The following is a 27,481-nucleotide window of genomic DNA, read 5'->3' on the forward strand; positions in this document are numbered from 1 at the left end:
AGCCACAGGAGAGGGTGCTGGGTGGTAGCAGGGAGCCCTGCTGTGGGGCAGCCTGGGCTTGTACAATCCCAGTCACTGTGAGCTCCTGGCAAGGGTGGCCTGAACGCGACACTTCACTGGGGGGCTCAGCAGAGCCCTGTCCAACGCTGGTGCCCTGGCTGGGGAAAGGGGATGTGGAAAGGTTTTGGTGATCTCACGGAAAGAAAACAGCCATGAGATCTGCAAGCTGCCCACGTGTGGGTTGTCTGAACAGCTGCCCTTGGTCTGTGGCTCTTTGCTGAGACCTCCCTCCTCCGGGTTACCCCATCCAGTGCTCCCAGCTGGCTGGGGGCATGAGAGGTCCGGGAGTAACCTGTGAGCTGTCCTCAAAACACCAAGACTCAAACTGTTTGGGCTAAAGCAAAGAAAATGACTTACACCTAGTTCCAACCTTTCTCCCCAGCTGACCTGCGGCTGTGAGACCAACTCCTGCCCCTTCAGTGCCACACGCCGATGGCAGTAATCACTGCGAAAATCTGACCTGGCTTTGCTTGTCTGCTGGTGTTTTACAGCCTGCTGCTGTCCCTGGTCAGAGCTCTGTCCTGGGGGGACCCTCAGGGTTTTTTGGGTCCAGTCTGAGAGCTGCTGTGGGGCCACATCCATCCCCGGCCCGTTTCTCGGTCCCTTGTGCCAGGCGTGAGAGCGTCCTGCGGGGCTGGGCGCCGATCGGTGCCGGTTTTGGAGCTGTCGGCTCTGAGAAAGCCACGGCTTTGCTGGGATCACCGGGAAGCCGGGGTCCTGCTGTTCGTGGGGGGTGCTGCGGGAGGGGGCCCCGCTGTCTGTCCGTCTGTCCGGTGCCGTGTTTCGGAGGGAGGGACGGGTCCAGGCTCAGGATGCTCTCCGCTCTCTGACTGATAGCACCGACCGACCGGGGCTAACGGGGGGGGGGCGGGCACGAGCCTTTCCAGCACGGACGGGGCCGGGGGGGTTGGGGGGAGCACCGGCAGCTCCCGCCGGTGCCGGTGCCGGTGCCGGTGGCGGTGGCGGGGCGGCGGCAGGCGGCGCTGCGCCCCTTCGCGCCGGCGCGGGCACCGGGGCCGCCCGGCTCCGCGCCCCGCCGCCCCCGCCGCGCCCAGCCCCGCCGCTCCGAGCCGAGCCGAGCCGAGCCGAGCGCTGCCGCCGCCCGGCGATGCCAGCCGGCCCCCGGCCGAGCGGCCCCGGGTGCAAGCGCTGACGGCGGAGCGCACGGACGGCGGCCATGGGCAGCGGCGGCCCCGGCCCGCACGGACGGCACCGGCAGGTACGTGCGGCACGGCCCGGTATGGCACGGCACGGCCCGGTATGGCACGGCCAGAAAGTTGGGGGCGAGCTGCGAGGGCGCCGCGGACCGGGGCCGAGCGGCAGCGCCGTCGGGGACCCTCGCCCCTGCCCGCCGCGGAGGGTCCGGGATGCCCGGAGCGGGGCCGCCCCGTCGGGGCCGTCACCGGGGAGCCGGGCCGGGGAAGGCGGCGGTGCCGGGAGCCTTCCCCCGGGGCTGGCCGCGGGGGGCTCGGGCATCGGGCACCGACCGAGGGGCTCCGGAGGCGGCGGCCGCGTCCCGCGCAGCCCCAGCCGGCCGGGGGGCGGTCTGGGGCCGGCCCCGCTCCGTGTCCCGGCGGTGCGGTGATTCTGCCGGACCCGCAGTTTGGGGAGACAAAGCGCTGCTTGGGAGCTGAGGGGTAAGAACCGTGCTAAAAAGCATCCTCCTCCTGGAAGGGGAACTCGAGACCGACCACTGCCTTCCCTGGGTGCAAGCTGCCCCTTGCAGCCAAAGCTTCGGGCAGCAGCGGGTGGGATGCGGGCTTGGATCTTCCTCTGCTTTGTTTCTCGCTGGTACAATTCCTTTGGCAGGGGAGGATCTGCTTCTGGCTCCCTGCTGGCTCGGGGGTGCAGGAGGGGAGCTCCTTGCACTGCTGGGGCTGCGAGGGGGGGCACGGGTTGTACCAGCCCCATCCCGGAGGCAGGCAGGAGCGGGTGCGTGCTGCAGCACTGGGCAGGGAGAAGGAGCACCGCTGGACCAGCCGTGCCCTGCTCGTGCCATCCCCATCAGCACCGTGCGAGGCTGGGGGGCCGTCAGCCCCCTGGGACAGCCCGTGGCCGTGTGGGGTGGCCGTGCCCTGGGACAGCCCCACCGGTGCTGGGCACCCACACCCAGAGCCCACACGGGTGAGAAGTGGAGCCTGCCGGGGAAAGTTGAGCTGTCAAGTGCTCTGCCTTCCTCCGCTGACTTGGCTGCTGCTGACCTTGGGCTCCAACACCCCGGTGCGTGGCCGTGCTCTGCCAGAGAGAGGTTCCTGGTGCTGGATGAGGCCGAGGTTAGAGCTGTCAGCAGAGCTGACCTTCAGAGCGCCAGCAGCAGCTGGAGGATGGGACTCACCGAGCGAGGGGGCAGCAATCAGGCACGTGCTTGGGCTGAATTAAAGTTAAAAACTCTCCTGATCACCTTGGCTGGGAAGGAAACACTGCGGATGCTGGAGGAATGAGGAAGGAGCTGGGAATCAGCCAGCACAGAGGAGAGGAGGGGAGAGCACGCCTGTGGAAGGAGTGCTTTGTGCTCCTGTCAGCTCCCCTGCTGCCTCCCCGCTGGGTTGCTGAGCACACGCCTGGTGCTGCCCTCGTGGGCACAGCCCTGCTGGGTGCTGGGGCTGTGGGGCCGTGGGGACAGACCCTGCAGGCATACCCAGGGTAGGAGCTAAAGTGAAGGGTACGGAAGGGCTCAGCTCAGCCTGGAGCTCAAGGTGGGCACGCCAGCCCCCTCGCGCTTCCCCCAGCTCTGCAGCTGCAGCCTCAGTAGCTCCAACTTCCCACCCTTGCCTTTAATTAAGCATCATTAGTGCTGTGGAGGGAGTTCAGATGTAGCCTGTCTGCTGGCTGGCTCTGGTAACCCAAAGCTGTGGGTATGAAGGGTGCTGCTGTTGTCAGGCTGTGTCCGGGGCTGGCAGCATCCTGCTTCCAGGGCCCCCGGCCGTGGTCAGGGCTTGCAGCTTGTCCCCAGGATGCTCAGCAGCAGAGGTCAGGACCCAAACCTCATCGCCTGTGCAGGTCTGGCAGGTCTGAATGTTTCCTCGCCTGCCTGGGACAGAGGATCGTGCTGGTTTTCCCAGCCTTGGGTGAGGAGGGAGTTTGGCCCTCTCTGCCAGAGCTGCCCTGCTGCTTCCCCGCCCGGTTCATGGCTGAGAGCAGAGCCGTGATGGAGCCTGTGCCATGCCTTCCCGGGGGACCGTGGAGGTGTCGCGTCGCTTGTCAGGATCTTCTGATGAGGTGTCAGCTTCTCTGGAGGCTCTGCAGCACCTCCACGCTGCCACGATTGCTGCTGTGCTGCCGGCAGAGCTGCGCCCTGGGCCGAGGGGAGGGCAGCGCCTGTGAGTACGGAGCTGGGCTTGCTTATCCTGGCTCTTTGTCCTGTTCAGAAAAGGGATCTGGGCTCATCACTTCCCTCAGTGTGCAGCTGTGTGCTCCTGGCTCCCATCTGTGAGGTGGCCTGACGATGCTTCAGGAAAGTTCCAAAATAAAACTGCCCCCACCGATGGGCGGCGTGACAGCTCCTGCAGTGCTCACGGAAAGGTTTCTGTGCCTGCTGGACTCTGCAGAGGTTTCCTCTCCAGCCAGGGTGTGGGGCTGCCCAGGGCTCTGTGGAAGCAAAGCGCGCTCCTCTTCTGATGCTCAACAGAAACGCCGAGGTGCCAAGGTGTGCTGAAACAGCAGGAGCACTAAAATAGCTTTAAAGAAACTGGAAATCTGTAGGTGTGCGCAAAGGTTGGTGGTGCTAGAGCCGCGGCGGGGAGTTCTTGGGTTAGCTGGCACAGAAACTGCCAGCCTCCCCCACCTTTTTGTTTCTTTTTTTGGGTGGAATTTTGCTAACTCTAATTATCCAGCTCACACGGACCTTGGCAAATAAGGCTCCAGACTCCCCAAACTCAGCGCGTAATTTGGCGTGACAGAGAGTCCCTCATTAGCACCACGGGGCGCCGGGCTGCGCTCCAGCGGAGCTGCGGATGGAGCAGCCCTGGCTGCAGGTCACGGCGTTACGTGCCGCTCTAATGAAGAGGCAGAAGAAGTCTCCAGGTTGCACATCCTGCGACTTCTTCGAAGCGATAGCAGTGCTTCAGTGCCGAGATCCCCGTGGCTGCTCATGATTAACTGCTGCGTAGTTCGCTGGCACTCCCTCCTACGTAGCTCTGCGCTGTATTTAACAAACGTGCTAAAAAATTAAAAGAGCTGTGTGAAGGGCTGCGGTGCGAGCCAGGCGGCAGCACTGCGATGCTCGGCAGGGCTGGGGCTCTGCTCAGCCCCAAGAGCCGGGGTGTGCCCCCTCCTCCTACCCAGGCAGGGGGGCTCCTGCTCCCCTAGGTCTGCTCTGGCCTCGTGTCCCTGGGGTGGAGGGATCTGCTCAAGGGGTTCCCGGTGCCCTCCGCAGCACCCAATTTTGCCAGGCAGCATGGACTGAGTGGGGCCGGCCCCACGGCGTGGTGCCAGGGGGTGTGGGAGCAGCGTGCCATGGGGGGGTGGTGGCCCTGTGCCCACATGGGAGGGACACGGACACAGCTGGAGTTGCACTCGGTTCTGTCATGCTGGCTGTGACCGAGATTTATCTTCCGAGAGGTTCAGGCACTTCCCAGTTCCTCCGGGTCCCAGCTTGGACCAGATAGGTGGAAAACAGCTAACCAAAAATGTTAATGAAAAATATCACAAAATCCCAAACAAAATGGAACAGAGCGGAGAACACCGATATTTTCAATCAAAATTAAGTGCTTTGACATGCCAGAACACTGCTCTTCATTTCAAAATGACATGCCAGGCTGAGAAATTTCAAGTCAGACCAAACATTTGTAGCTGCAGTCTCACGATGATGGAGGTTGATAACTGTCAAAATAGCAATTTCTGCGAAGCTGTGTTTTTCTAAGGGGAATTTGAGCGTGAGCGAGAGCATCGAGTGCCTGTGGCAGCGTGGGGCTGAGGAGCGGAGCCAGCTCCGGTGGCCGCGGGGCTGAGCCCCTGCTGCTGGTGCTCCCGGTGCCTCCATGTCCCCGTGCTGCTCCCGGTGCCCGCATGCTCCCCAGGCTGTGCCGCTGCCAGCGCTGTGCCTGCCGCCGTGTCTTCCCCACGAAGAGCAGCGTGGCTGGCGTGGGCTGCATTATTGATAAGTCCCTGTTTTATTTATGCTCCCTGGCTGTGGAACACAGCGCAGCCTTCTGAGCTAAAGATAGTTCACGCTGGAAGCGCATCCCTGTCCTGTGCAGGGTGGAGGCGAGCAGCGTGCTTGCTTTTTGGCTCGGCTGGGAGATCCGTGGAGGCCCCACACACCCATGGGATGGCAGCGTGTGGAGATACAGGATGGCACCGTGTCCCCATGGCCGTGACGGTGCTGCCTGGCCTTGCCACCGGAGCAGCTCCAAGGGCTGTTTGCTTTTTCATTGAGGAGCTGGTGCAGGCCTGGAGCTGGTGTCAATATTTACAAGATGGGCTGCGACAACTCCGGAGGGACTGTCGCCATGCAGAGCGCTGTGTGGAAATGCACGCTCTGAGGAAACCTCCTGCAGATCAGATTCAGCTCACAGCCCTGCCGGAGGTTGCCTAAACACGGCTGTGCACGAGGCAGTCGGCCCGGCCTTGTCACAACAGGGGTTCTCACCCTCAAAGCCAGGCTCATTTGGCCAACGCAGTGGCTCGGTCCGGGCCCGTTTCCAGTCCCTCAGCCCCTCCAGGCCCCTGCTTGCCACTGCCTGGCCACCACCAGCTCGTCAGCAGCCACATCTCTGGCAGCACCGAGCGGCTCGTTAGCATTCAGCGCCTCTCCCGTGCTGCTTGGGGCAGGCCGCAAGCTGGGAATACGGAGCCGGGAGATAAGGGGGAGAGGGTCCAGTGGGATGGGGTGCAGTAGGGTGTCCCTCCTGGCCCGGCCGTGCAGCCCCCTGGGCACAGCCAGGTCCTGTCCATGCCATGGGTGGCTCCCAGCCCCTGCCCTGCATCGCTCTGGGTGCGGGGTGTGGGTCCCCTTTACTAGCCCTAAATTCTTTTCTAGCCCCAAATGTGTCGTTACCAAGATCACTCTTCTTCTGGGAGAACATCAACATTTTTTGCGACACTTTCTGATTTTTTTTTCCCAGCTAGGAAAATCAAAATGGAAAAATATTGTTTTAAATCAGCATTTTGGAATGAAATATTTTTCATTTCAAAATGTCATTTTAAAAGAGACCAATTCATTTTGAAATGCTTCAAACAAGAAATGCCCTTTACCACCTCGAATCACTTTGTTTTGATTAAAAAAGTCAGTGTTTTCTGTTCTGGCACTTCATTACATGAGAATGTTTCACCATCCCAGCCTGGGCTGGAACAGACACCAATTTAGAAGATGGCTAGAAATTAAAGATTTCTTCTTCCAGCAGCCCCGGCTGGTCCTGATGCCCAGCAGGCTGCGGAGGGGCTGGGGCTGGGCATGATCCCAATCCCAATCCCAATCCCAGTCCCATTCCCTCAGGGCAGTTTCCCACCTGCATGGTACCCACATCACTCCCGAGCCTCAGTGTTGCTACCTCTCATCTGTGCAACCTCTCAGCAATAATTGACGATCTGGTGCTGAGCTTTATGCGGGACAGTTACTTGCCTGGGTCTCTGCTCCCCACCTCCATCATCCCGCTCATCCTCCGTGCCCCCCAGCAGCATGGGCCAAGGCCAGCGGGCTCCTTTGCCAGCTCCCTGCTGTTTCCAGTGCGCGGTGCCCTTGGAGAGGGGCAGCCCTGCCAGGAGCCAGCATCTCGTCCCCTCGGAGCAGCCGGTCACGCTGCGCTGCTCCGTGAGCATCCCTGGCAGAGCTGCGCTGCTCCATCAGCGAGATAAGCAGGTGGGCACCAAGTGCCAGCCCTTATTTCGGGGAAGCAGGTGTGCTCGGAGATAACGGTGCAGCTTTGTGCCTGTGCGGTCCTACAAATTTTGTGAGTGTGCTGCAGGAGGAGCGGCCCCAGAAGCCAACTTTGATGCAGGATGCTGTGGCGGGCCTCCTGGCCCTGTGCCGTGCCTCCCTGGGCTGCTCAGCTCCGCAGCTCCCATATGGAGCTGGAGGGTGGCTGGTGAGGGCGCGAGGTCCAGTGGTCTGTCCGGTGGTCGGTCTGTCTGTCTGTCTGGCAGCACATGCCCAGCCCATGGGAGCCAAAACTTGGGTGTCCCCATAAGGGACCCCCTCTGCTGGGAGGAGGAATGGCTCAGGGTTGATTTAGGCTGCCTCTTCCCGCACGCGCTCAGTGTGTGTTTGGTGTTTGTGATCAGCATTAATAACGCAACGAGCCGGAGTTTGCTCTCTCAGCAGTAAAACCACGGAACAACTCCTCTGAAGCAGGTGGAGTCACGCTGGCGTACAACGGGGCGAGCAGCATCACGGGCTGAGTGACTGGGGACATCCCACTGAGGGTGGGGGGCCCGTGGGCCCCTGCCCCAACGCCCCCCATGCCTTGTGTCCTCCCCGGTGCCTGGCTGCACCCCACGGGGACCAGCAGTGCACCCACGCCATGCTTCTCTCTCCCCTTCCAGATGCGCTGATGTCTGCCCCCTGCAAAGACCCCTTCTACCTGCGGCTGGCAGATGCACGGGTGTTAGCGTGAAGCCCCAGTAAGAGGTAAATATCACTCGTCTTCGCTGCTGCCGACGTGGCTCTTGCTGTCCCATGGCCGTGCCCCTGCTGCCCGGCCCCTCCACAGCCCCCTGTCCTCTGTACGCCTCTCTCTCTTCTTGTTTTTTTTGGTAGAATGAGTGAAAGAGACATCCAAAGCTTGAGCAAATGGGTTTTAGTGCTCACTCTCTGCCTTACCACGCTATGGGGAAGACTGACACTGGCCTCCACGCACCACAGAAGCCATTCAGGTAGGGGAAGCGACATCCATCCACGCACAACGTGCTCCTGCGCCGCTGTCCCGGGGCCTGGTGGGTGCCACGTGGGGTCCGTGGGGTGATGTGGCCCCATGCAGCCCATACTGGGGTGGGAGGATGAGGTCCCCAGTCACGGCACATCCCGCGTGGCCGAGCCGCTGCACGCCGGGACCCCGGGGTCTGCGCATGTGGGGAGCTCCCGGCCCCGCTCCTGGGACCATAAACCTGAGAGCTGGAGCCGTGCCCTGTAAGCGTCCAGCGTGGGTTATTTAAAAGCTGCTGTTCGGTGAGCCCGGCTGCTCTGTGGAGCTGGGAAGCAAAGCTCTTCGTGTCCGTATTTCCAGGTTATTACCTTATTAGATGGCATTCAAGGGTTAATTTGAAAACAGTTGTGCTGCTGCCTGACCCCACACCTAACCCTGTCCTATTTCTGTCATTTTTCCCTGACAGTTAAAGCACTTCTAATCCTATAATCCCCATCCTCATTGCTTAAAACCAAAACATATCTTCCAGAGTGACTCCATCAACCAGCTAGTCAGCAGTTACCTGCTTTGCCCTCGTCCTAACCGCAGGTGCATGAAAAGATAAAATTCCTTGGTCACCTCTGGGATTACTCCTTGGCCCCAGCTCAGGACTGCCCAGGTGCTGGCAGGTGACCTGCAGGACCCGGGTGGGATCCTACCTGCCCCGAAGCGGAGCCGTTACCAAAAACACTGACCCCGTTACCAAAAACACTGCCCTGGGGCATCGCCCCCGTGGGGTGTTTGCATCGGAGCGACTCCGGAGTGACTCAGGTGCTGTGCTCCCTTCCAGCAGAGCAAGAGCCTGGGCACGAGCACTCAACCCCAACGCCCAGCCCCGTTTCCCCGCAGCCAGGAGCAGTGTGCAGGGACGGGTGCTTCCTGGGGGAAGAGGCAGGCCTGGAATTAATAAAGCCGCGACTCACCGAGGTTTAAAAGTGCAAATGCCCCAGTGTATTTGTGGGGTGTGAATTATGTATAAACCTCTCTCCGTATGTGAGGAGACGCCGCTTATGTATTCATGTGTTCGCAGGCAGAGGGCTGGGGATTTTTCACTTGCAAAGACTTATCCACAGCGGACCAAATCTTGTTCTTCTTATTCAAGCAAATTCCAACCCACAGCAAAGAGGGCGTAATAGGAGCAAATACTTAAAAGTTTGACCTCGCTCTGTGTCTATGTATTAGCAAGGTTTCTGCCTGTACATCCTGCATTTCTGGCTACTTGCGTGCTTGCTCTGACTGCTTCTTGCTTTCCTGGGCTGAGTTTCTGTCTGTTTGAAGCAGGAATTGTTAGTCTGCTTGTTGTGGTTCGTGGGATTCATTTCCCTCTTACCCGTCCTGTGTTTTTTCTTCATTTAGGTCATTTTTTTGGTAAAGGTTATGTTGGGAAAGCACATTTATGAGGTTGCATTCTTAGTTGCAATGACATTTTTCTCCTGGGAAGCCCCCGTTGCGTTTCTGCACGTGGAGTTGGAGTGGCGAGGTGAGATGAGGCTGCTCCTCTGCACCCCGCAAACCCTAGGGTCAGAGGTGCTGATGGATGGACAGAGGGATGGACACATCCAGTGCTTTTGGCCACGTATAGTGTTGTGTTTAGTCACAGGTGTGGCACCTGAAAAAGAAAAATTGCAGAAGGAAATACGCAATCGTGAAAATATAGCCACAGCTCAGAGCCTTCGAGCTCATGAATTTCTCGAAAGGAAAGAATGTGTGCAGAGCTTCTTTGTTAGCCTTTCAGGAAAACAATGCATTTTAAGCATCTGGCTTTGGAAATAAGGTCTGATCACTTATGTTCACCTCGCATGTGGAGAATGCTAATGTGTGCTAATGTGTCAGAGCAGAGCAGTGTCCCGGTGTATGTGGTTGCATTTAAATAGCCACGTGAACCATGCGCAGAGACTAAGTCGTTTGGAAATGGAAAAGGAGACTCCTCGGTGAAGAATGATTCACCAGCAATTTAATCCCACATAAAACTTGGTGAGCTTTATGTGACGAGCAAGCCTCGCTGGTCTACATACAGCTCCCAGAGGTGGCCCCAGCACCTTCAGATAAGCCCCTTCATGCTGATAAGCACAGTGCCATTTTGCCTTCCTCCACATTCATCACTCAACGCAGGGCAGAAGTAAGGACCTGGTCAGCTGGGACTGGCTTTCAGGAGATGAGGTTCTCTGAGTGAAAGGAGAGCTCCGATTTCTGATATCTTCAGAGATTTACTGGCCAGCATATTGCTGCTTCGAGCGAGGACAGCAGCTAAGTGGCTTTTATTTGTGAGGTGCTTCTGCGAGCTTCCCTCTTGTGTGGGGAGATGTTGGTATCCCCCTCGTGCACAGCCTTTAAATCGAGCTGGGATGTTTTCCTGAGCCATCTTCTCTAGAGGCTGCAGCTGATGCCCCTGCTGTGGATGGAGATGCTGCGCGGTGGTGGCCGTGTCCCCCGGCTGCAGCGTGCCCGAGTTGATTTCTCGTGTGTAAGCACAATCCCAGCTGCTCTCCATGCACCCCGTGCATCTGTTTTCCTGTTTGCAGATTTGGATAAGCAGTTCCTGGGTGTGTGTGCACTTGCACGTGCCACGGAGGGGAGGGGAGTATGATCTGAAGTTTTGATATGACGAGGTAGTAAAAAAAAAATCTCAGCTGACGTGCAGTGATAATGAGCAATAAAAACAGGCCCGCTTCTCTCCAAAAGCTTTTTAAATAATGCATGCATCTAAGGCAGGAGTGATTTTTAAGCCTTTAATTATTTAGGGAATATTAGCAGTGGGGTTGTCGCCACGCAGGGCCGTCTGTGGGCACTTGGCCCCAGGCTGTGCCATCCGTGTACCGAGGACACCAGGACCCCGCTGTCCTCCCGGCTCCTGCCCGGTGCCCCCGTGCCTCGCAGCCCTCCCGAGGGTTTAAGGGCATTGCTCTGCCCTTCTGGACACTGAGGGTTTGGGCTCTGCCCAGCGCTTACACTGCACTTGACTTCATTTTGCAACTTCCCACCAGTGAGCAGATATTTTACACCGAACATGTGGAGCGGTGCCCGCAGCTCGCTGAGACAAAGTGTGTCATTCCAGGTTGTGCCATAAAAAACATGTTCTGCTGCTCACTTAAAGGTCAGCCAGAGTAGGACAGCATTTTTATTTTATTTTTACATGCAGGATTCAAAAGCCTTGTGCTTTTACAATGCCTTTATGGTTCTGTGAGATAAGAGGTTCTTAAAGGGCTCCAGGGGGGGAGCAGCAGTTAAATGGGAGGGAGAAGCGTGCCAGCAGCTCTGGAGCTTGTCCCAGGCTCTCTGGGGTTTCCTGCACTTGGTGTTAAACACACCACCGGGCCTGCATTTTTCAGCCCTATCTGCTCCAAAGTTCCCTGCTGCTTGGCAAGAGAAGCCCTGCAGGGAGTCCGGGAGCAGCGGTCGCTCTCCTGTGCCTGTGCTCAAACTCTCAGTGATTCCTTCGCACACCTTGCAGCCCTCACAAACCTCGGCCTGCTCAGTGAGAGGTCCACAGGAGAACAGTGAGCCCTTGGGGCCCGTGTGGAGCTCAGGGAGCTGAGATGTGTCACGGTGCTGGGGGGCTCTGGCCCTGCTCCCCTGGATGTCCCCCAGCTGCCCCGGGAGCGATCTCACCCGAGAGCATCTCTTGTCTGCCCGGGGCTTTGCCTTCCCCAGCCCGTGTGCCAGGGGGGGAGGCAGGGGTGTTACAGGGGTGTTACAGCAAGGAGGGTGATGGAGGTGGCCGTGTCCGTCTGTCCGGGGGGAGCTCAGTGTCCGTGGGCTCCTGGACAGCCCCTGGCGTGCGGGGTGGGCTGCGGGTGCCGTGCTGCAGCCAGGCAGCCGCGGTGCTGCTGGAGAGGCTGGCTTCCCTTTATCTCCCCGCTGCACCTTTTTGAGGAAATTAAAAGGGTTTTGGCTTGTTAGTGAACTCCTATTGAATGGCTGTAATGAGCGATTTCTCAGTTCTGCCCAGCTCTCCCTCTGCTGAGCCTTTTCAAATTAGCTGAAAACAAGAGGCTGGGAGCTGTGCAGGAGGGGCAGAGGGGTCGGGGACAAGCTGTGGTAACGAAGCTCTGCAGGGAGGGAGGCTGCAAAAAAAGTCAAGCCTCCAAACACGTGCGAGAACCCAAGTTGGAGGGTAAGAAATGCTGGGTTTGGGCCGGGGGACGTGGGTCGTGGTGTGCAGGGCAGTGAGTGACTGCATGGGGCTGCCCAGGGCATGGAGGGGTCAGGCAGCCAAACCCAGGCACCTCTGCTCATTCCTCAGTGCCTGGAAAATCCCATTCACCACAAAAACAAAGCAAAGCGTGGTCACGTTTATTCTGTAATGGGTTGCTTTCCTTTTCACTTTCAGCAAAGTCTATCATTTCTGCATACAGAGAGTGGAAATCGTCATTAAAACTGAATTATGATGGCATTTAAAAGGGAGGATAAAATGTATGGCCAGAGATGCTATTACAGAATACTTCCAGGATAGGTAATTGTGTAATTATTATGGGCAGAAATGAAAGTGATGGTTCATTAAAAGAAAATGACCATGAAATAACAATAAATAAAGGCAAATAATTGCACAGTCTGCCTTGCCCGCGTGCCGGTGGGCACAGGGGGTGTGGGTGTGCAGGTCCCAGCCGGGGGCTCTGTGGCACAGCCAGGCCCAGCCAGCACCCACGGGGGCTGCACTTGGGTCATGTTCACAGCAGGAGGTGAGATCTGTGAGCAGAGGGGCTTCCCCAAGCCCCCCACCCTGCTGGAGGCTCCCTGGGGCTCCCCATGCCCTGGGAGGCAGCAGGGGACGAGCTCCTGTCCCCAAGCTGAGGGCAGGCAGCCAGGAGGGCGATGTGACCTGTGCTTGCAGGGGACAGCACGCTGCAGGGACGTGGCCTCCTTCCCCCCCTCGCTGCTTGTAGCACGGGGGTGTCTGGGCACGCAGCTCTGAGCCCGCTCCTCCGGTGCTCATTAACCGGGGCCTGCCGGGATCACTCGCGCTCAGGTCATGGGAATAAAGCCTATCCAGCCCCGTTTGGCTAATTTGTATTGTGCTTGTGTGGGCCATTACCCGGCGAACTTCATTGATTTGCGATGCTAACTAGCTTCTAAACCCAGATCCCAGAGGTGATAAGCCAGCACATTAGTTTTCTTTCTTCCTTAATATTTTAATGGCACGGGGAAGGGGGGAGCAGCAGAACAGCCCGGGTTTCTGATGAACAGCGTGACATTTCTGTGTCGCTGCAGGCTGCAAGCACAGACCTGGCTCTCCCTCCTCCATCCCAAGGGTGGTGCATGACAGCGAGGCAGGGCGGCATGTTCAGCTGCGGGGCTGGGGGTGGTGTTCCTCTGCTGGAACCCAAGGCAACACGGCACGCCATCCCCCCTTGTAGCAAAGCCTGCAGCTCGTTATCGGCCCCAGTTAATTAATGCGCTCGTTTGTTTCAATAAGGCTTTTGGCTGGGCCATGCAAAACAGCTACTCATTTCGCTTGGTGGGATGGGAGTGGGAGCTGTAGGACTGGGAGCTCATACACAGGGACCTGGAGCAGGACCAGCGCTTCCCCTTACGGGTGGGCTGGGGAACTGTGGCACCAAAACCTGCACCTGCGGCAGCCCTGGGGAGCCCCCCAGGGGTCAGGGCAGCCCTGCCCATGGCCAGGCTCTGCCATCCCTCGGTTGTGGCACATGTCGGGGGGCCGTGGCCGTATCCCCCTGTGACGTGGTGATGTGGCTGTTTCCCCTCCTGCAGTGCACATCGAGCCCGGCACCTGCGAGGTCATCGCGGCTCACAGGTGCTGCAATAAGAACAAGATCGAGGAGCGCTCCCAGACAGTGAAGTGCTCCTGCTTCCCGGGGCAGGTGGCGGGGACAACGAGGGCGGCCCCATCCTGCGTGGACGGTGAGTACCGCGTCCGGCAGCGCCTTCCTGGTAGCAGGGGGTTTCTGCCTGCTTCAACCTGTCCCGGGACCAACTCGGTCCCACCGCCTGCTGCAGCGAAGCAGAGGGCACAGGGAGGTGTTTTGGGAGGACATTCCCCTGGCCCAGCTGCGGCTGCAGGGAATGGGGCTGCTTCCCCTGCTTGTTTGGGAATTAGGACAGGGTTGATGTTTTGCCTCTTACTGGGGACGGTGATAGCCAGTGCAATGCTTTGAAGGCAGCTGGATCAAAAGCAGCCCCCGTTAGGAGGGGCAGAGCCATGCAGAGCCAGCCCAGTGGCACAGACCCCAAACTGTCCATCCCCAAAGGATGCGGCTCCTGCATGGCCTGACCCACACGGGGCCTGGACCTGCCGGCTGTGCTGTGTGAGGACGTGTGTCCCATGGCACCCCCAAACCATCCCCTCGCGTGGTGAGCCCAAACCAGGCCACGCTGACGGCCCCTCTCGTACCAGCCTCCATCGTGCTGCAGAAGTGGTGGTGCCAGATGGAGCCCTGCCTCGACGGGGAGGAGTGCAAGGTCCTGCCCGACCTCTCAGGCTGGAGCTGCAGCAGCGGCAACAAAGTGAAGACGACCAAGGTATGTCCGTGTCGCAGGGGCAGCCCCATGGCCATCTCCCAAAACACCCGGGGAAGCGTCCCTGGAGCTGGCGGGGGGACGGGGCCGCGCTTCTCCTGGGTACGGGCACACCAAGGCCTGCAGAGGGACAGGGTGAGCTCACCCATAGCGGTAACCCCGTGTCGGTCCTGTCGCTTTGCCCATCCAAAACCCCTCGGGTGCGTGGCTCAGCACCAGAGGCCGTGCGGGGGCTCCTGGCCCCGAGCCCCTAGGGCAGGGGCTGCTCCACGTGGCCCCGCATCCGCCTGCACGCCCCATCTGTGGCAGTCAGCTGTGACAGAGAGCTACATGATTATTATTTTCATGGCTTGCTGAATGCCCCAAAGAACAAGGTATAATTAAAATTTTATCAAACTCATTAGTAATTACACACATGTCATGGTTAATCAGTTGCATAATTTTGTAATCATTGTTCGTATAGTCGAGTGTAATTATTCCTTATGCTTTAGCTTTTCTCACCCCACATCCCCTGCCGTAAAATTATCGTATTAAAAAAGTGATGTGGGAGTTTTTTTCATTATTGCTATTATTTTGGAGCACAAAAAGCACTTTCCTGCTCAAGTGTTTTTGTGGATGTCTGAGAAGGTTGCTCTGGCCTGGGCACCTTTGACTGACCAGTAATTGCAGCATGACTTTTAGCTCTTTGTCTTTTCCCCTTCTTTGTACTATTTATTTGTTTTTCTCAGCTGCTAACTGAGCCCGAAGCCTGCCTGTGCAGACAGACCCCAAAGTGGGAGCTGTCACCAGAGCAAGGGGCTCGAAAATAATTCATGAGCTGAACTTTGAAACAACCACCCTGTCAAACGCAAAGAGCAATTCGCATTTGCACCCGCTGAGGCTGCTCACGTAATTCCTGCATCCAGCATCAGCCGGTGCGTTAGGTCAACTGCCCACCGCCAACAAATTGACCATTCCCATTAGCAAAGACAACACCAAAAAAAACAGTTCTTCAAGAAAAGTGTTTCAAACACGAAAAGAGAGGGGCACATGTCCCCCATGGGTAATCTGCTGCTGGGGGAGGTGGGACGTGGCCGCTGGAGACCCCATCACAGACCTTGCTCTTAGTGTCACCGAGGTGCCACGAGGCAGCTGGGGGCTGGCACCAGCCCGACACGTCCCCTCTGCCCACAGGTCACCCGATAGCACCCCTGCGGGGGTCCCTGCTGCATCGCCCGTGCCATGCCCAGGGGCGGCGTGCTGTGGTGCTCCCGTCCTGCGTCCCGCGACGCCGTCGGACCATGCCAGGTACGGGTTTGGAGCAACTGCTGCCACCCAGCTTCCCGTCTGGCTGCAAGAATGGGGCCCGAAGGCAGCTGCAAGACTCCTGCTGCTCCACGGCCCCCTTCTCCCCCATGGACGTGCTCACCGACCAAGGAATGGGCTCATTCTCCCATCCTCTTAAATAAAATGCTCCGATCACGTAAGAGCTGTTGATGGTTACAAAGACAAACAACGGTCCCCCAAACCAGGCTTTAATCTCAGCTAAAATAGCGAAAATCATTGCTGCAGGAGTCACAGGAGTTACCCCATCTCCAGGATCCCAAATCAGGGTCACCACCAGGAGCTCAGAGGCTGGTTGTGGTGCGGTGCTGGCCCTGCAGCGGCTGCAGCCCCGGTGTGGCTGGCGCCGTCCGACACCTCCGGCACCGGAGATGGTAAAAGTGTTTCCGTGGAGCATGCTGCTGGTTTTTCCTTCCTCTGTAATTGCATTAATCAGGCTGCCAGTTTAATATCAGTTCCCCCAGTGCACGTCCCAGGCACCAAATTACTGCTCATGTCCGCAATCAGTCCCAGAAGGAAGGGAGGGGGGATCCCCTCCTGTCTGCGGGGCCAGTCGCGCCGGCCGTGGCGCAAAGCTGTCCGGAGCCCAGCCCGAGCCAGGCGTCGTTGTATTGATCCAACCCAATGACACACGCACCCTGCTCGGCCTCCAGGACACGCCATGTCCCCGGCCCTGCAGCTGGGGGGCACCGGGGGCCCCGTGGTGCCACTGCCGGGCTGGCCACGGGGGCGTTTCGGTGACGGGGCACGCCGTACCTGCTGCAGACGCGATGTAAATACCAGACTGTGGAAATAATTAAATTCATTTTAATCTCCGCAAAAGAGCTTTTCATTCCAAGGCAGAGGGGGCGGCAGGAGCACTTTTCTCACCACCCACAGGAAAGGCAGGGTGGTGGGGAGGTCAGGGGGCTCTGGCCTCACCTCGCCGTTCTCCCTGGTGCCAGCTCCAAGCCCGGTGCTGCCTGGGGTCTGCATGGCACCGCTTCGAGCTGTGGTCCCTTCTGATGAGCACGGGTGGCATCACCGGGGGCAGCCTGAGCCTTGTGGGGACGCAGAGCTCTGTTCTTGTCCCCTGGCTGCCCTATACCCATCCCACAGTGGGGTCCATGCGGAGCCACCTGGCTGCTGCAGCCCCAGCCAGCCTCATTACTCATGCAACTGCCTAATCCTCCGGCTCAATAAAAATCTTTGGGCTGCGACTTACGCTCTCTAATTGCACGTTGCATTAAGGAGGCTTAGTCTTCCACGTAGCCGACCCGCAGCGGAACAGTTTGGGCTATGCACAGCGGGCTGCTTCTTGTCCCGACCGCACTGGTGTTGGGATGAGTTCTCCTGTGCCTCCCCGTTTCAGCACACCAGGATCTGACCAGAGCCGACCCCTCCGCTCCCGCTCCGGTGTCACAGCCAGGACGTGCTGCCAGCACCATGAGAACCCTTATTCTGCTTCAAGCCCCGCGCGATTCCTCTGTTACCAGCAAAGGGCTCGCGTGTTTTGTCAGCAGCTTCTGGGCTGAGGGGCAGCAGGGCGATGCTGGTGCATGGGCGAGCGCTGCAGGAGCGGGACATGGCAGCTCCTGGAGGAGGGACGCACAGCGGAGCCTCCATCCCTGCAAAAAGGACGCAGGAACGACGCCGGCAGCTTTGTGTGCTCCCAGATGCAGACGGGACATCTCGTCTGCTAAAAACAGCAAAGGGAGGGTGGAAAAAAAAAAAAAAAAAAAAAAAAAAAAAAAAAAAAAGCAAATTCAGAATAACCAGCAAGAGGTTCCCGGTGTCCTGGGCAGCCGACACCACTGGGGGACGGGGAGCAGCTGGTTTGCGTCCCTCTGTGCTTTCAGGCTCGATCCAGCTGGCTGGAAAATGGCATTTCATCGCTGTCCTCAGCTTCTGTGGGTGCGGAGGGGCTTCTTCTGACTGCTCCTTGCTCTGCCCTTTGCAGCTGCTAATGGAGCTGGAAGTTTTAATTGATTCTCCTCCTCCGGTCAGGCACTGACTTCACTGTCTGCACAAGCACGGAGCGTGCCCTCGGGTCTGCTCCCGATGTTTCCCTGGCATTATTATTCCTTGCTGCAGTTACTGCTGCCAAGGCTTTTAGGACTAGTCTGTGTGCGAGTGAATTCTGGTCAGGGACATTTAAGCAGAGAGATGCCAGAAGTGCATGAACGCAGAGCAGGCCTGGAAGGCAGCAGCAGGCGGAGGCTCGCTGAGGCCATGGAGCTCGTTAGACCCCGTGAAAAGCCCCATTGAGCACGGGTCCTGCAGCCCTGTGGGTGCTGGCGTCACGGCTGTAGCGTGCATGAGCTGCAAAGGGTGTGCAAACTGCGGTGCCCTCCAAGCAGATCTCCAGTGCATTGGCTCCATTTTGAAGGCAGCTCTTCGGCCACAAATGAGCTGCACCTGGAAATACCCACATGCCCGTCTCCAGCCAGACCTGCAGCTGCTCCCTATTAGTTCAAACGATCTCTGGGCTCTTGGGCTGGTGAGCGCTGGTTTAATGCCTGCCTCACTCCAATATTGAAAGCAGCCCACGTGAGGGAAAGAAAAATGTCTGTTCTGGCCAGCAGAGACTAATGAGCTCATAGCAATCCTAAAATGATTGAGCATTAAGGTCTCCAGGACTGGCTTTGTTGAGCACATCCCGCACCCCATCCCCACTGCCCCTGTCCCCCCTCCCCGGGTCAGGCTGGATTTGTACAGCCCCCACCTGGAGGCCGCCCCCTGCCCAAAGCCCCACCTGCCAAATGCGCAGTGGGAGGCTGTTATTTGTAATAACAAACACAACTTCCCTCCGTCAGCTGCTGGGAGCATCCCTGCTTGGCTAAGCGTAATTGTAGTGAGCCCGTACCAGTAAGGATCCACTCTGCACAAGCACCGAGCGTGACACCTACATTGATACAGAAACCTTTTATTGCCCACGTAATAGCCACCCGTAGCACTGATTTTTCACTTACTGCAACACATGGTTTAGGGAATAAATAGCCCCTTGGTGTCTCTGCTGAGTGCTGACCTTGCCTGTTGGGTACCACTGTCAAAGCAAAGTATACAAATACTGAGAATCACCAGCTCCCCTCCTGACAGGTAAATGCCTCCAAGAGGGAGCTGCAGCAGCTCTTCCATCTCCCTGCTCTCAGGGAGGGTCCCAGGAGCAGCAGCACAGCCAAACCCAAGCTGAACGTGGCCTTACCACGCAGCGTGTGAGCCACCGGGGGAGTTTGTGCTGCCGAGGTCTGTAAGTCACCGGAGGGACCGTTAGTCGCTGAAACCCATCTCAGTTAAGGTGCTTTCAATATCATCTCCCTGGGTATTATAATTATGCCCCATTCAATTAGTCTTCAGGGAAAAAAAAAAATATAGCCCTTTGTATTAAGGTTTGGTGGAGAATTATTACAGGGTGAATTAAAAGACTAGGATCCCGTTTTACTTCACAATAATAAAGGCATAATGTATAAAATACCAAAAATTACAAGCTGATTAAATTTAGAGCTGTGCTAGGTGGTGAAATGAAAGGTAAAATGAGACCCTTAGAGCAGCTACGACATGCAGTACGAGGGGGTGTATTATCTGAGAAATAAGATGGAAACATAATTAACCATCCAGCATTACGCTGAGAGATGGAAAATTGAAATGGGAGAAAAAATTAGGTGAAATTGCAGAGCAGGCTCATTTATTTCGGCTTTATAAATCAGCGCTACCTGTCAGCAGCAGCGCGGGGCTGCTCGGAGCAGGAGCTGTCCGAGGGATGCCGCGGCGGGGAGCTCGTGGCGGGGAGCTCACCCCACCCGGCGTGGTGCCCCCAGGGAACCGCACGACTGCCCCAGTGCCTCTGCCTCCTGCAGCCCCTGGTGAGTGATGGCTGAGGCTGCTCTGTGCCCGGCCAGGGCCTGTCCCCTTCCCAAAATTGGTTTGCTTTCCCCCAGGTTTTGCCGCTGCCGCTGTTGCCACCCTTGTTACTCCTGCCAGCATCGCTCCCTCCGTCACCTCTCCAAAGACTTGCCTTCGGTGGCCTCTTGCAACGATGAGTTCAACAGCCCAATTTAGGGCTGGAGGAACATTTTCTTTTACTGCCTTTAAATTTCTTCCTTTCAGACTTAATTGGATCTCTTTTCCTTGTAGCAGGAAGAGAGAAGTAACCTCTGCCACCTCCATCCCACTGCTGCCATTCAGTTTGCTCCTGCCTGGCCACTTGGTTTATTGCTGCTTTTACAATGGATTCAAACAAGGACAAGAAAAAGTTTTGTCTTTTCCAGAAGCCACAAGATTTTTGCTAGAATCACAGCAGCTACAGAAAAGATTCGCCGTGCAGCTCCAGTGCCGTGTTTAGGAATGCAGGAAACCAGCCGGCGTATCAGACCCGGAGCAGTGCGCCTCATCCTGCTGCCAGGGGAAGGCACGCGCAGCGGCGTCGGCACTGGTGCGTGTTTGCACGTGTACCTGAGGCTTAATATTTTAAATAGCTTAAAGTTTGCTAGCATCTCTTGCTAAGAAACTGGGTACATTTTTCCCTCTGTTGTGCCCAGGAGCAGGCGCAGCCCTGTTGGAGCGAGGCCGTGCCTGTGCCCCTGCCTGGGGCAAGGCAGAGGCAGCCCCAGCCCCGCTCCTGGCGCAGCCCTGCTGCAGGCACCCTCCTATCACCCATGCTGCGACTTAGTAAAAGTGCAACTGCCCAGTGTTTGCTCTGGTTAATAAACGGTGATGGCGTTGTTTGAAGCATTAGTTGGCTCTGCCAAAAAAATGCAGCCTCATGTTTTATTCAAACGTGCATTTGTGGGGATGTTCTTAAGGGAGTGAATAAAATATTAATTTGGATGTTATGGGGTAATAAAAGCGGAGCCAGGGCGCAGCCCACGCTGCCGGCACAGACCCTCTCCAGCTCTGGATTGCCCAGCACGTTTGGAAGCGCTGGCAGCTCTGCCACCCCCAGGCCAAATGCATGCAGGGCTGGGGAGGGCTGCATGGGCACCAGCTCGCTCTGGGCAGACTATTTACTGACGGGATCAGGGATTAAAGTATATTCTCGTTTCTATAAAGTGATTTCTAACCTTGTTTTCCTGCTGGGAAGGCTGCAGTGGCTGGAGCAGAAACGGCACCGTTGGCTTGTGCAAAGCAGCAAGGGAGATTGCAATTTAATTTGAGCATTTCCCAGCTTGTTGTTAATCTCCCGATTTACTGCTGGTATTTGATTTCTGTAGCATTACTTCATGATAAAGGGATTAGCCAGGACCATAGGTCTGGTCTTTGATGCTCATCTGCTGGGGATTACTGAGAAATTTTGTAGTTAGTTAATGGGTCAAATAAGTAAAAAATGAAAATATGTGTATAATTTCGTTGACATTTGCAGGACCGCATTAAATCCGTGATCTAGCACTTGCTCTCCTGGCCCATTTGGCATCCCCTGCCCCCATCTCATGAGGTCCTGATCCTTTAACTCCATGTCCAGAGCCCCAGAGCCGTAAAGCAAGAGCTGCTCTGCTGAAAGCATCCCCTGGCTGCCTGGCTGCTGCTCTGGCACGCTCCTGTCTGCGGGGCCAGAGCCACTGAAAGATGCTCCTGGGAGAAGTGGTCTTTGCCAAGTGTGGAGGAGAATCTCCCTTCTCCGGCAGAAGGGTTTTTCCAGTTTTAATCCAGGCCAGCAGCCTGGGCAGCCACCGGGCACGATGCCCCTACCTGGAAGGGCAAGCACACAGCCACAGTCCTGCTGAGCCTCCAGAAGTGTTTCATGAGCAGGGAGACACAGAATTGATTCATTGGTAACAGGGTGAGCTGCACAGAGCCAGCACCGAGTGACGATCCAATTAAACACTCGTCGATGCTTTCGTATTAGTGGGCGCTAAGTCAATCAATTATTTAAATAGCACGGGAACGGTGTCCTGTGATAATTAAAGGGGCTGAAATCATGTTGCATTAACAATAATAATAAATATTATGGATACTCAGTTCTTTTTAAAAAAATAAATGATTTCCTGAGATCTGAAATCGTTCCAGGAGTTGCAAGGCTGAGGGGATATGAATATGGATCAGCGGGATTATTACACATACCAGCACCAAGGGACAAAATTAGAGAGTGTTTAAAATTCTCTGCAAAGACAAAATGTAGAATCTGAAAACTTTTGCAATCATTTATAATAATGAAATTTTGATTAGAAAGCCAGAATCATGCATAAATTACTGCATCAGCCTTCAGGGCCAAACAGCAGCACAGGCGCAGTGCGTCCGCAGGACATGCTCTGGCTGGGGCTGGCACGTGCAGGGGAAGGAAGCCTTCTCCGGGTATTTTCTGCTCTTCCATAGCAGAGAAAACAGTATATAAATTATTTAAACAGGCAGAAGATAATTAACACTAATCAATCTGGATTCTGCCCAGGTTATAGCTCTGCAAGAGCATTAATCTTACTAATTACTTAATATCACTAACACAGATTTCAATGAGTTCAACAATGCATTCAGTGAATTCAGCTTTGAGTAATAGATGTAAAGTGATTGATTTTGAATTGAAAAGCCCCTCGGTACCACAAATCTGACCATTTTATTAATCAAATTATCACTTTTAGGTCATCCAGGAAGGAGCAGCTCAGTCTTGCAGGAAAATATTTCATTACACTGATGGGTTATTCCTGCATTACATTAGAGACTGTTATTTCAAGAACATAAAGAAGAAATTAGACCAAATTAACAATATCTCTGATAACTTAGATTACAGGGTGAGCACTGAGGTTAAAAGCATCGGTCTGACCCATGAAATCTGAGCTCACATCTCGCTCCGTGGTGCATCCAGAGGGTTTGGGCAGGGGCTGCCAGGCACGTGGCCCAGCAGCACGAGCCCTCGGCAGCGCTGCCCCAGATGCCGTTGGCAGTGCCTGTGCTTGCACACAACGCCCAGCATGTGCCAGGCTTTAGTTGGTGCCATCTGGCCTGAAAGAGGCTTCTGAGCAATTGAGGTCATTGCGGATATTTACAGCCCCGGCGGGCCCCGACGGCTGCTGAGCAGGCAGAGGCACCGTGAGCTGCGAGGCTTGAGGGTTTTTGTGCCAGCTCTGCCCTGCACCCCTCGCATATGGCACAGGAGCTGCACCCATCCTGCTCGCCCCCTCCTGATACCTGCCCGTGACAGTGAGGGGTGTTCGGGGCTAGTCATGGTGTTGCCATCCGCAATCCGGTGTGTTGGGAGCACGGGGACCCAGTGCACGCCAGGCTGCGTCAGCGCCTCCCACCCCCAGCTGCTGTCTCCGAAGCCACCAGGCAGCGCAGTCTGTTACGTTTCAGCCTTTCCGCTGTGCAAGGCACAGAAACCAAGAGAAATGAAAAGGTGAGAATGCATTATTGATTAATTACTTAGTCATCTCCTGGCTGTTATTGAGCACAGCTGTGACTTTGACAAATTGCTCCTCAATTTTTGTGACTGATGTGCGATTTGAATAACGCAGTTTTACGAGGCTCCTGTTAGAGGGTGACGTGGAGTGTGAGCCGGTGTCTTGCAAAAGGCGACGGTGTCATGTTCCAGTAATTGATGGCATTTGCAAGTGGTTAGCCAAAAAATAATTAAGCAGTGTGATATTTTGTTTGAAAGGAACTTTGGGTTAATTAATTAGTTGAGCTGACGCTGGAATATCAGCTTTTTATTGTCATATTGACAAGTGAGCTGCTGCCATCACCACACGGTGTCGGACCAAAGACTGGGCCAGGGGACACCGATTCTGTCCCCAAGGTTCCCTCAGGACAGCCAGATCTCTGCAGGCTGAAGCTGCTCCCACGGAAGGCGCCGTGTGGCCGTGCCATCCGGCCGATGTTGGGCTTTGGCTCCCCGCCTTCCCTTTGGACCAAGGACCTCGCACAGCGGAGCACGGGAGGCACACGCAGCGCAAACCTGCAGTTTCTAAAAGGAAACGCAGTAAAAATCCTTCTCAGGAAATTGGAGGATTAACCACCTGTGGATGCTGTGCCTGGTGGCCCTCACCCTCAGCGCTGGTCATTTTATCCTTAAATCCCGAGCAGTTAGCAGGGAAGAGCAGGACAGCAGGGCCCAGCTTGGCCAGGCTGTCTCCAACAAACAGCATCTGGGAGAACAGGGAACGTTCAATGCTGCAATAGGCCATTCCCGTAGACCAGAAGGCAAGTGGCCTCATAAAGAAGGATTTCACACTATTTAAACAATAAAACCCCTGCTGGTTGCCTGGGGAAAAGAGCATTTACCACAAAAAAAACTGCGATTTGAAAATAGTCACTGCCAGCACTGTCCCAGTAAAGGCTCATAGCAGGGGGAGAAGCCATATGAGCCAGTGCAATAAAAGCCACTTCGTGGAAATTAATTACTTGTCTGAAGTCCATCACAGTCAAGTGTCCACTAGCACTGACAGCCATCTGGGTGCACCAGGAGAGCCACACAGAGGAACTAGTTGCGGGCACGGAGGGTGCTGAGCGCTGGCCCCCAGCCCCACCAGTCCCCAGCCCCACCACCCCGAGCTGCTGGGCAGGCAGCACGGTGCTGGGGGCACCACCACCGGGACAGGACCAGGTGCTGGGAGGTGGGTGCCGTGGTTGTGGCCCCCCAGAGCTGCTGCCCGGGCTCCTGGGAACCTCCAACACCCGTGCCCCACCCGGCGGCTCTGCCGATCGCTGCGCAGTAATCAATAACTTGCTGCTTAAACAAACTGCCTTTCTGTTCCACTTAGAGTCATTTCCCTCGTGTTTCACTCGGCGCTCCAGCCACAATTTTACATGTTTAGCAAACTGTGCTCCTTGCTGCTTGTGCTAATCACTCGGCTGCCAGCAGCACGCCTGTGTGGAAGCGCGCTCTGATGTGAGCTATTTCTGTGAGCCTGACTCACTTTTGTTAGCGCCTTCTTCATTTGAGACCCTGTCTGGAGAATTGCCATCCCAGAGCTCTCTGCCTGGAGTGAGCAATTATTGACAGTACACAGGGAGAGGAGAGTTTTAAAGGTGCCAAGGCTTGTAATGAATATTTTAACTGCTTTGCTGGACTAAATTCAGCTTTCACGACACAGACTGGAACCAGTGGCCCGGTACCAAATGAGAACAGGCATGGAGCAGACCCAATACCATAACATCCCAACAGTGCATTTTTAAAGAAATCTGTGCTTCAGCAGGACAAGCTGTGCCATCGGATTGCCACCCATGCCTGGCTTCCAGGCACGCTGCTGCCAGGGCTGCCTCCCACAGCCTGGGGCTCGGCAGCGTGCTGCCAGATGTCGGAGTGAAAGGAGAACAAGGAAACCTTCCTCTGACAGCATAAGTCACTGTTATTTGGGGTGGGGCCATGAGACTTGGAGTCAGGTTTCCCCCTCTATTAATCAGTATTTGTGTTGGTTTTAATTAGTTTTGATTGCAGCTTACAAATGTAAATGCATCTCCCATGACATCTTCCTCACCTCCTGGGAATACGAAATGAGCGCTCAGCGTAGCGGCATCTGTGAATTATGCACAAGAAAAACAAACAGAAAAGCTCCTTGTACACCCAAACTGCTGCTGGTAACCGCCTTCCCTTGTGTGTGGGGATGAGCGTGCCATGGCCCCCAGCTGCATCTTCACCAGCCCTGCATGCACAAGGAGCACGAGGACACCAAGCCCCAGTGGCTGCACCGGGCAGTGGGTGTTGGAGGAAGGAGTCTGAGGGGAGCAGAGCAGCCCACCACTGTCTCCAGCCCACTGCTGCCACCAGCCCGGGCACCAGGCCACCAGGCTCAGCCCTGGCCGCAGGCTGGATCTCTCCTCCCCATCGGCTGAAGGAAATTTTCCTCGCCAGGAGGTTAATGCACTTGGTTCGCCACCCACAGGGATATCATCTTTTTTATTAGTGCTTGCCATTTTACAGTTTAATTAAGGTCACCCAGTGGGCCTGTAAATGACATCTTAATTAATGGCCCCCGATATCTGCCAGTGCCAGCCAGCCTTGCTACAGGGCCAGTACCTCTAGGAGAGAGCAACCGAGCCGCGAGGCACCTTTGGGTGCTGCCCGGCAGGGAAAGGGCTACAGACACTCACTGTGTGCGTGCACGTGTGTCCAAACAGGAGCAGCAGAACCACGAGCATCTCATGCATAAGCAGGGCAAGGTGGCTGTGCTGTCCCTGCCTGCTAATTGCTGTCATTAAGACTGGGGACGGGGCCACCTGGGCTGCGCTGCTCCCACCGAGGAGCAGGGCTGCGAGGGGCAGCACAGGGGGGCTGCTGCTGGCAGCTGTGGGTGCCGCCTGCCAGTGGGCTGGGGACACAGCTGGCCACCCGTGCTGGTTTTGGGCAAGCACTCAGTCAGAAGGAAAGTCTTAAGCCCGGTGCTTTTGCATTTCCAGACTGATTTCCTGGGAACAACCTCTCTGCTCTAGAGATGGATTTTCTTGCTGTAACGTGGTGCTGCCTGAGATTAGTTCCTGTAAATAACAGGCAAACTAAAAGACCAAAAAAAAAAAATTCTTTCCACTCCAAAAGGACAAGCAAGAGGGATGTAAGGAAGGAGAGCCACTTGCTGCTAGGAGCAGCAGAGCAAGCCAGCACCGTTCCCAATGTCCCCTTGCCAGCAGCAGCATTTCACGCCGTCAAGCCTTCCCTCCCTTACTGCTGCTTCTTTCCCCGTTTGCCCTTTCCTGGCAGCGTGGGCTGGTGCAAAAGGCTGCTGGTGCCTCCTGGCTCCTTTCCCCACACCAGCAGCAGAAACCTGTATCTGGACCCCTGGCTTTTATCTGCAAACCATGAGATAATGTGGATGCCACCTCGGCAGCTCGTAAATCCTCAGCGGGGCCGCAGCGGCGCAGCAGGGAGCAGAGCGTCCAGCCTGGCGGCGGGCAGGGACCTTGGGGACTGCAGCCTGGGTAGGGCATGGATCCGATAAACACAGGCTGTAAATCAGCACGGGGTGCAAAGAGGGGCCATGATTTGTGTGTTAGCCAGGTACATCAACCCATGGCTTTCCAGAGGAGTGTACGAAGTGGATGTCCCAGCAATCAGCCGCTTGGCTTGGGGTGTCTGACACAGCGACGCGCTTGAGGCTCCTTGGTGCGACCAGACCCATCCATCTCGTGATTTATGACTCAGCTTTGTGACTTATTTCAAAGTCAGTCGTAGTTCAGAGTCGGCCTATAATTCAGACCTGTCACGTATCCGTCAGTGACACAGAACTTGGATAAGTCAGGGATAACTTCAGAATTAATTGTGTTACTTATGAAGTTACTGACATGACTTATAAATTGCCATATGGTCAATAAATCAGGGAGACACCTGAGAAATTCATCATATTTTTTTTTCCAGTCAGAAACTTCATATGCCTTATAAATCAGATGTTTGAACAGCTCATCGTACATCAAACCCACACTTGGAATACAGCTTTTCGGGGAGAATATATATTTATGGAATATCTGTCTCAAACTGCTTAACAGGGTTAAGGAAAACATAAGGGCAAATGAAAGTGAAATGTGTGAAGAGGAGCACGCAGAGCCAGGCCGGGCCATGCCGCAGCCCTCAGCACCCTGCCCCGGGTGGGATGGGTGAGAACGAGAAGGGTGAAAGGGCTGAACTCAGGGGCTGAGACAAGGACTGCTGGAGGACGAACCTTTTTGAGGAAAATTAACTCTCCCAGCCCAAACCGAGACACCCCGGTATAGGACGAAGGCTTTAAGGGATTGCCAGGGCTCACCAGGGACTCGTGGGTTGAGCCTACAGAGCTGCTCAGTGCTGTCTGCTGCTGCTGTTTCTATCAGCCCCCTGCTCAGAAAGTGTAACAAATATGCTCTTAATGATAACAATCAATACATTCGATGAAGAATCGGATTTTATT

The 27,481-nt window shown here is 56.0% G+C and overlaps 1 protein-coding gene and 2 long non-coding RNA genes across 3 annotated transcripts; 2 read left to right on the top strand and 1 right to left on the bottom strand.

The window, feature by feature from the left end:
- Positions 1–1,109: 1,109 nt before the first annotated feature.
- Positions 1,110–16,523, top strand: TAFA3 (TAFA chemokine like family member 3). Its single transcript, XM_084497882.1, has 6 exons — positions 1,110–1,279; positions 7,543–7,627; positions 7,757–7,872; positions 13,614–13,763; positions 14,257–14,381; positions 15,552–16,523. The coding sequence occupies exons 3-6, from the start codon at positions 7,758–7,760 to the stop codon at positions 15,561–15,563; spliced, it is 402 nt and encodes a 133-aa protein (XP_084354008.1). The 5' UTR covers positions 1,110–1,279; positions 7,543–7,627; position 7,757; the 3' UTR covers positions 15,564–16,523.
- LOC311423630 lies at positions 15,609–17,203 on the bottom strand. The gene is made up of 2 exons (XR_014685765.1): positions 16,623–17,203; positions 15,609–16,485 (listed from the first exon to the last, which is right to left on the bottom strand). It is a non-coding gene; the product is annotated as an uncharacterized lncRNA (long non-coding RNA).
- A 10-nt stretch (positions 17,204–17,213) lies between these two features.
- On the top strand, positions 17,214–20,443 carry LOC311423629. The gene is made up of 3 exons (XR_014685764.1): positions 17,214–18,926; positions 19,388–19,543; positions 19,815–20,443. It is a non-coding gene; the product is annotated as an uncharacterized lncRNA (long non-coding RNA).
- Positions 20,444–27,481: the final 7,038 nt, after the last annotated feature.

The sequence above is a fragment of the Aythya ferina genome (assembly GCF_964211825.1).
Source record: "Aythya ferina genome assembly, chromosome: 25".
NCBI lineage: Eukaryota > Metazoa > Chordata > Aves > Anseriformes > Anatidae > Aythya > Aythya ferina.

Bases quoted from the DNA above. Each gene is read 5' to 3' on its own strand.
- TAFA3 (XM_084497882.1), top strand. From the start codon at position 7,758: ATGAGTGAAAGAGACATCCAAAGCTTGAGCAAATGGGTTTTAGTGCTC. The intron at 7,873-13,613 runs GTAGGGGAAGCG...CCCCTCCTGCAG, and splicing joins GCACCACAGAAGCCATTCAG to TGCACATCGAGCCCGGCACC. The intron at 13,764-14,256 runs GTGAGTACCGCG...CTCTCGTACCAG, and splicing joins GGCCCCATCCTGCGTGGACG to CCTCCATCGTGCTGCAGAAG.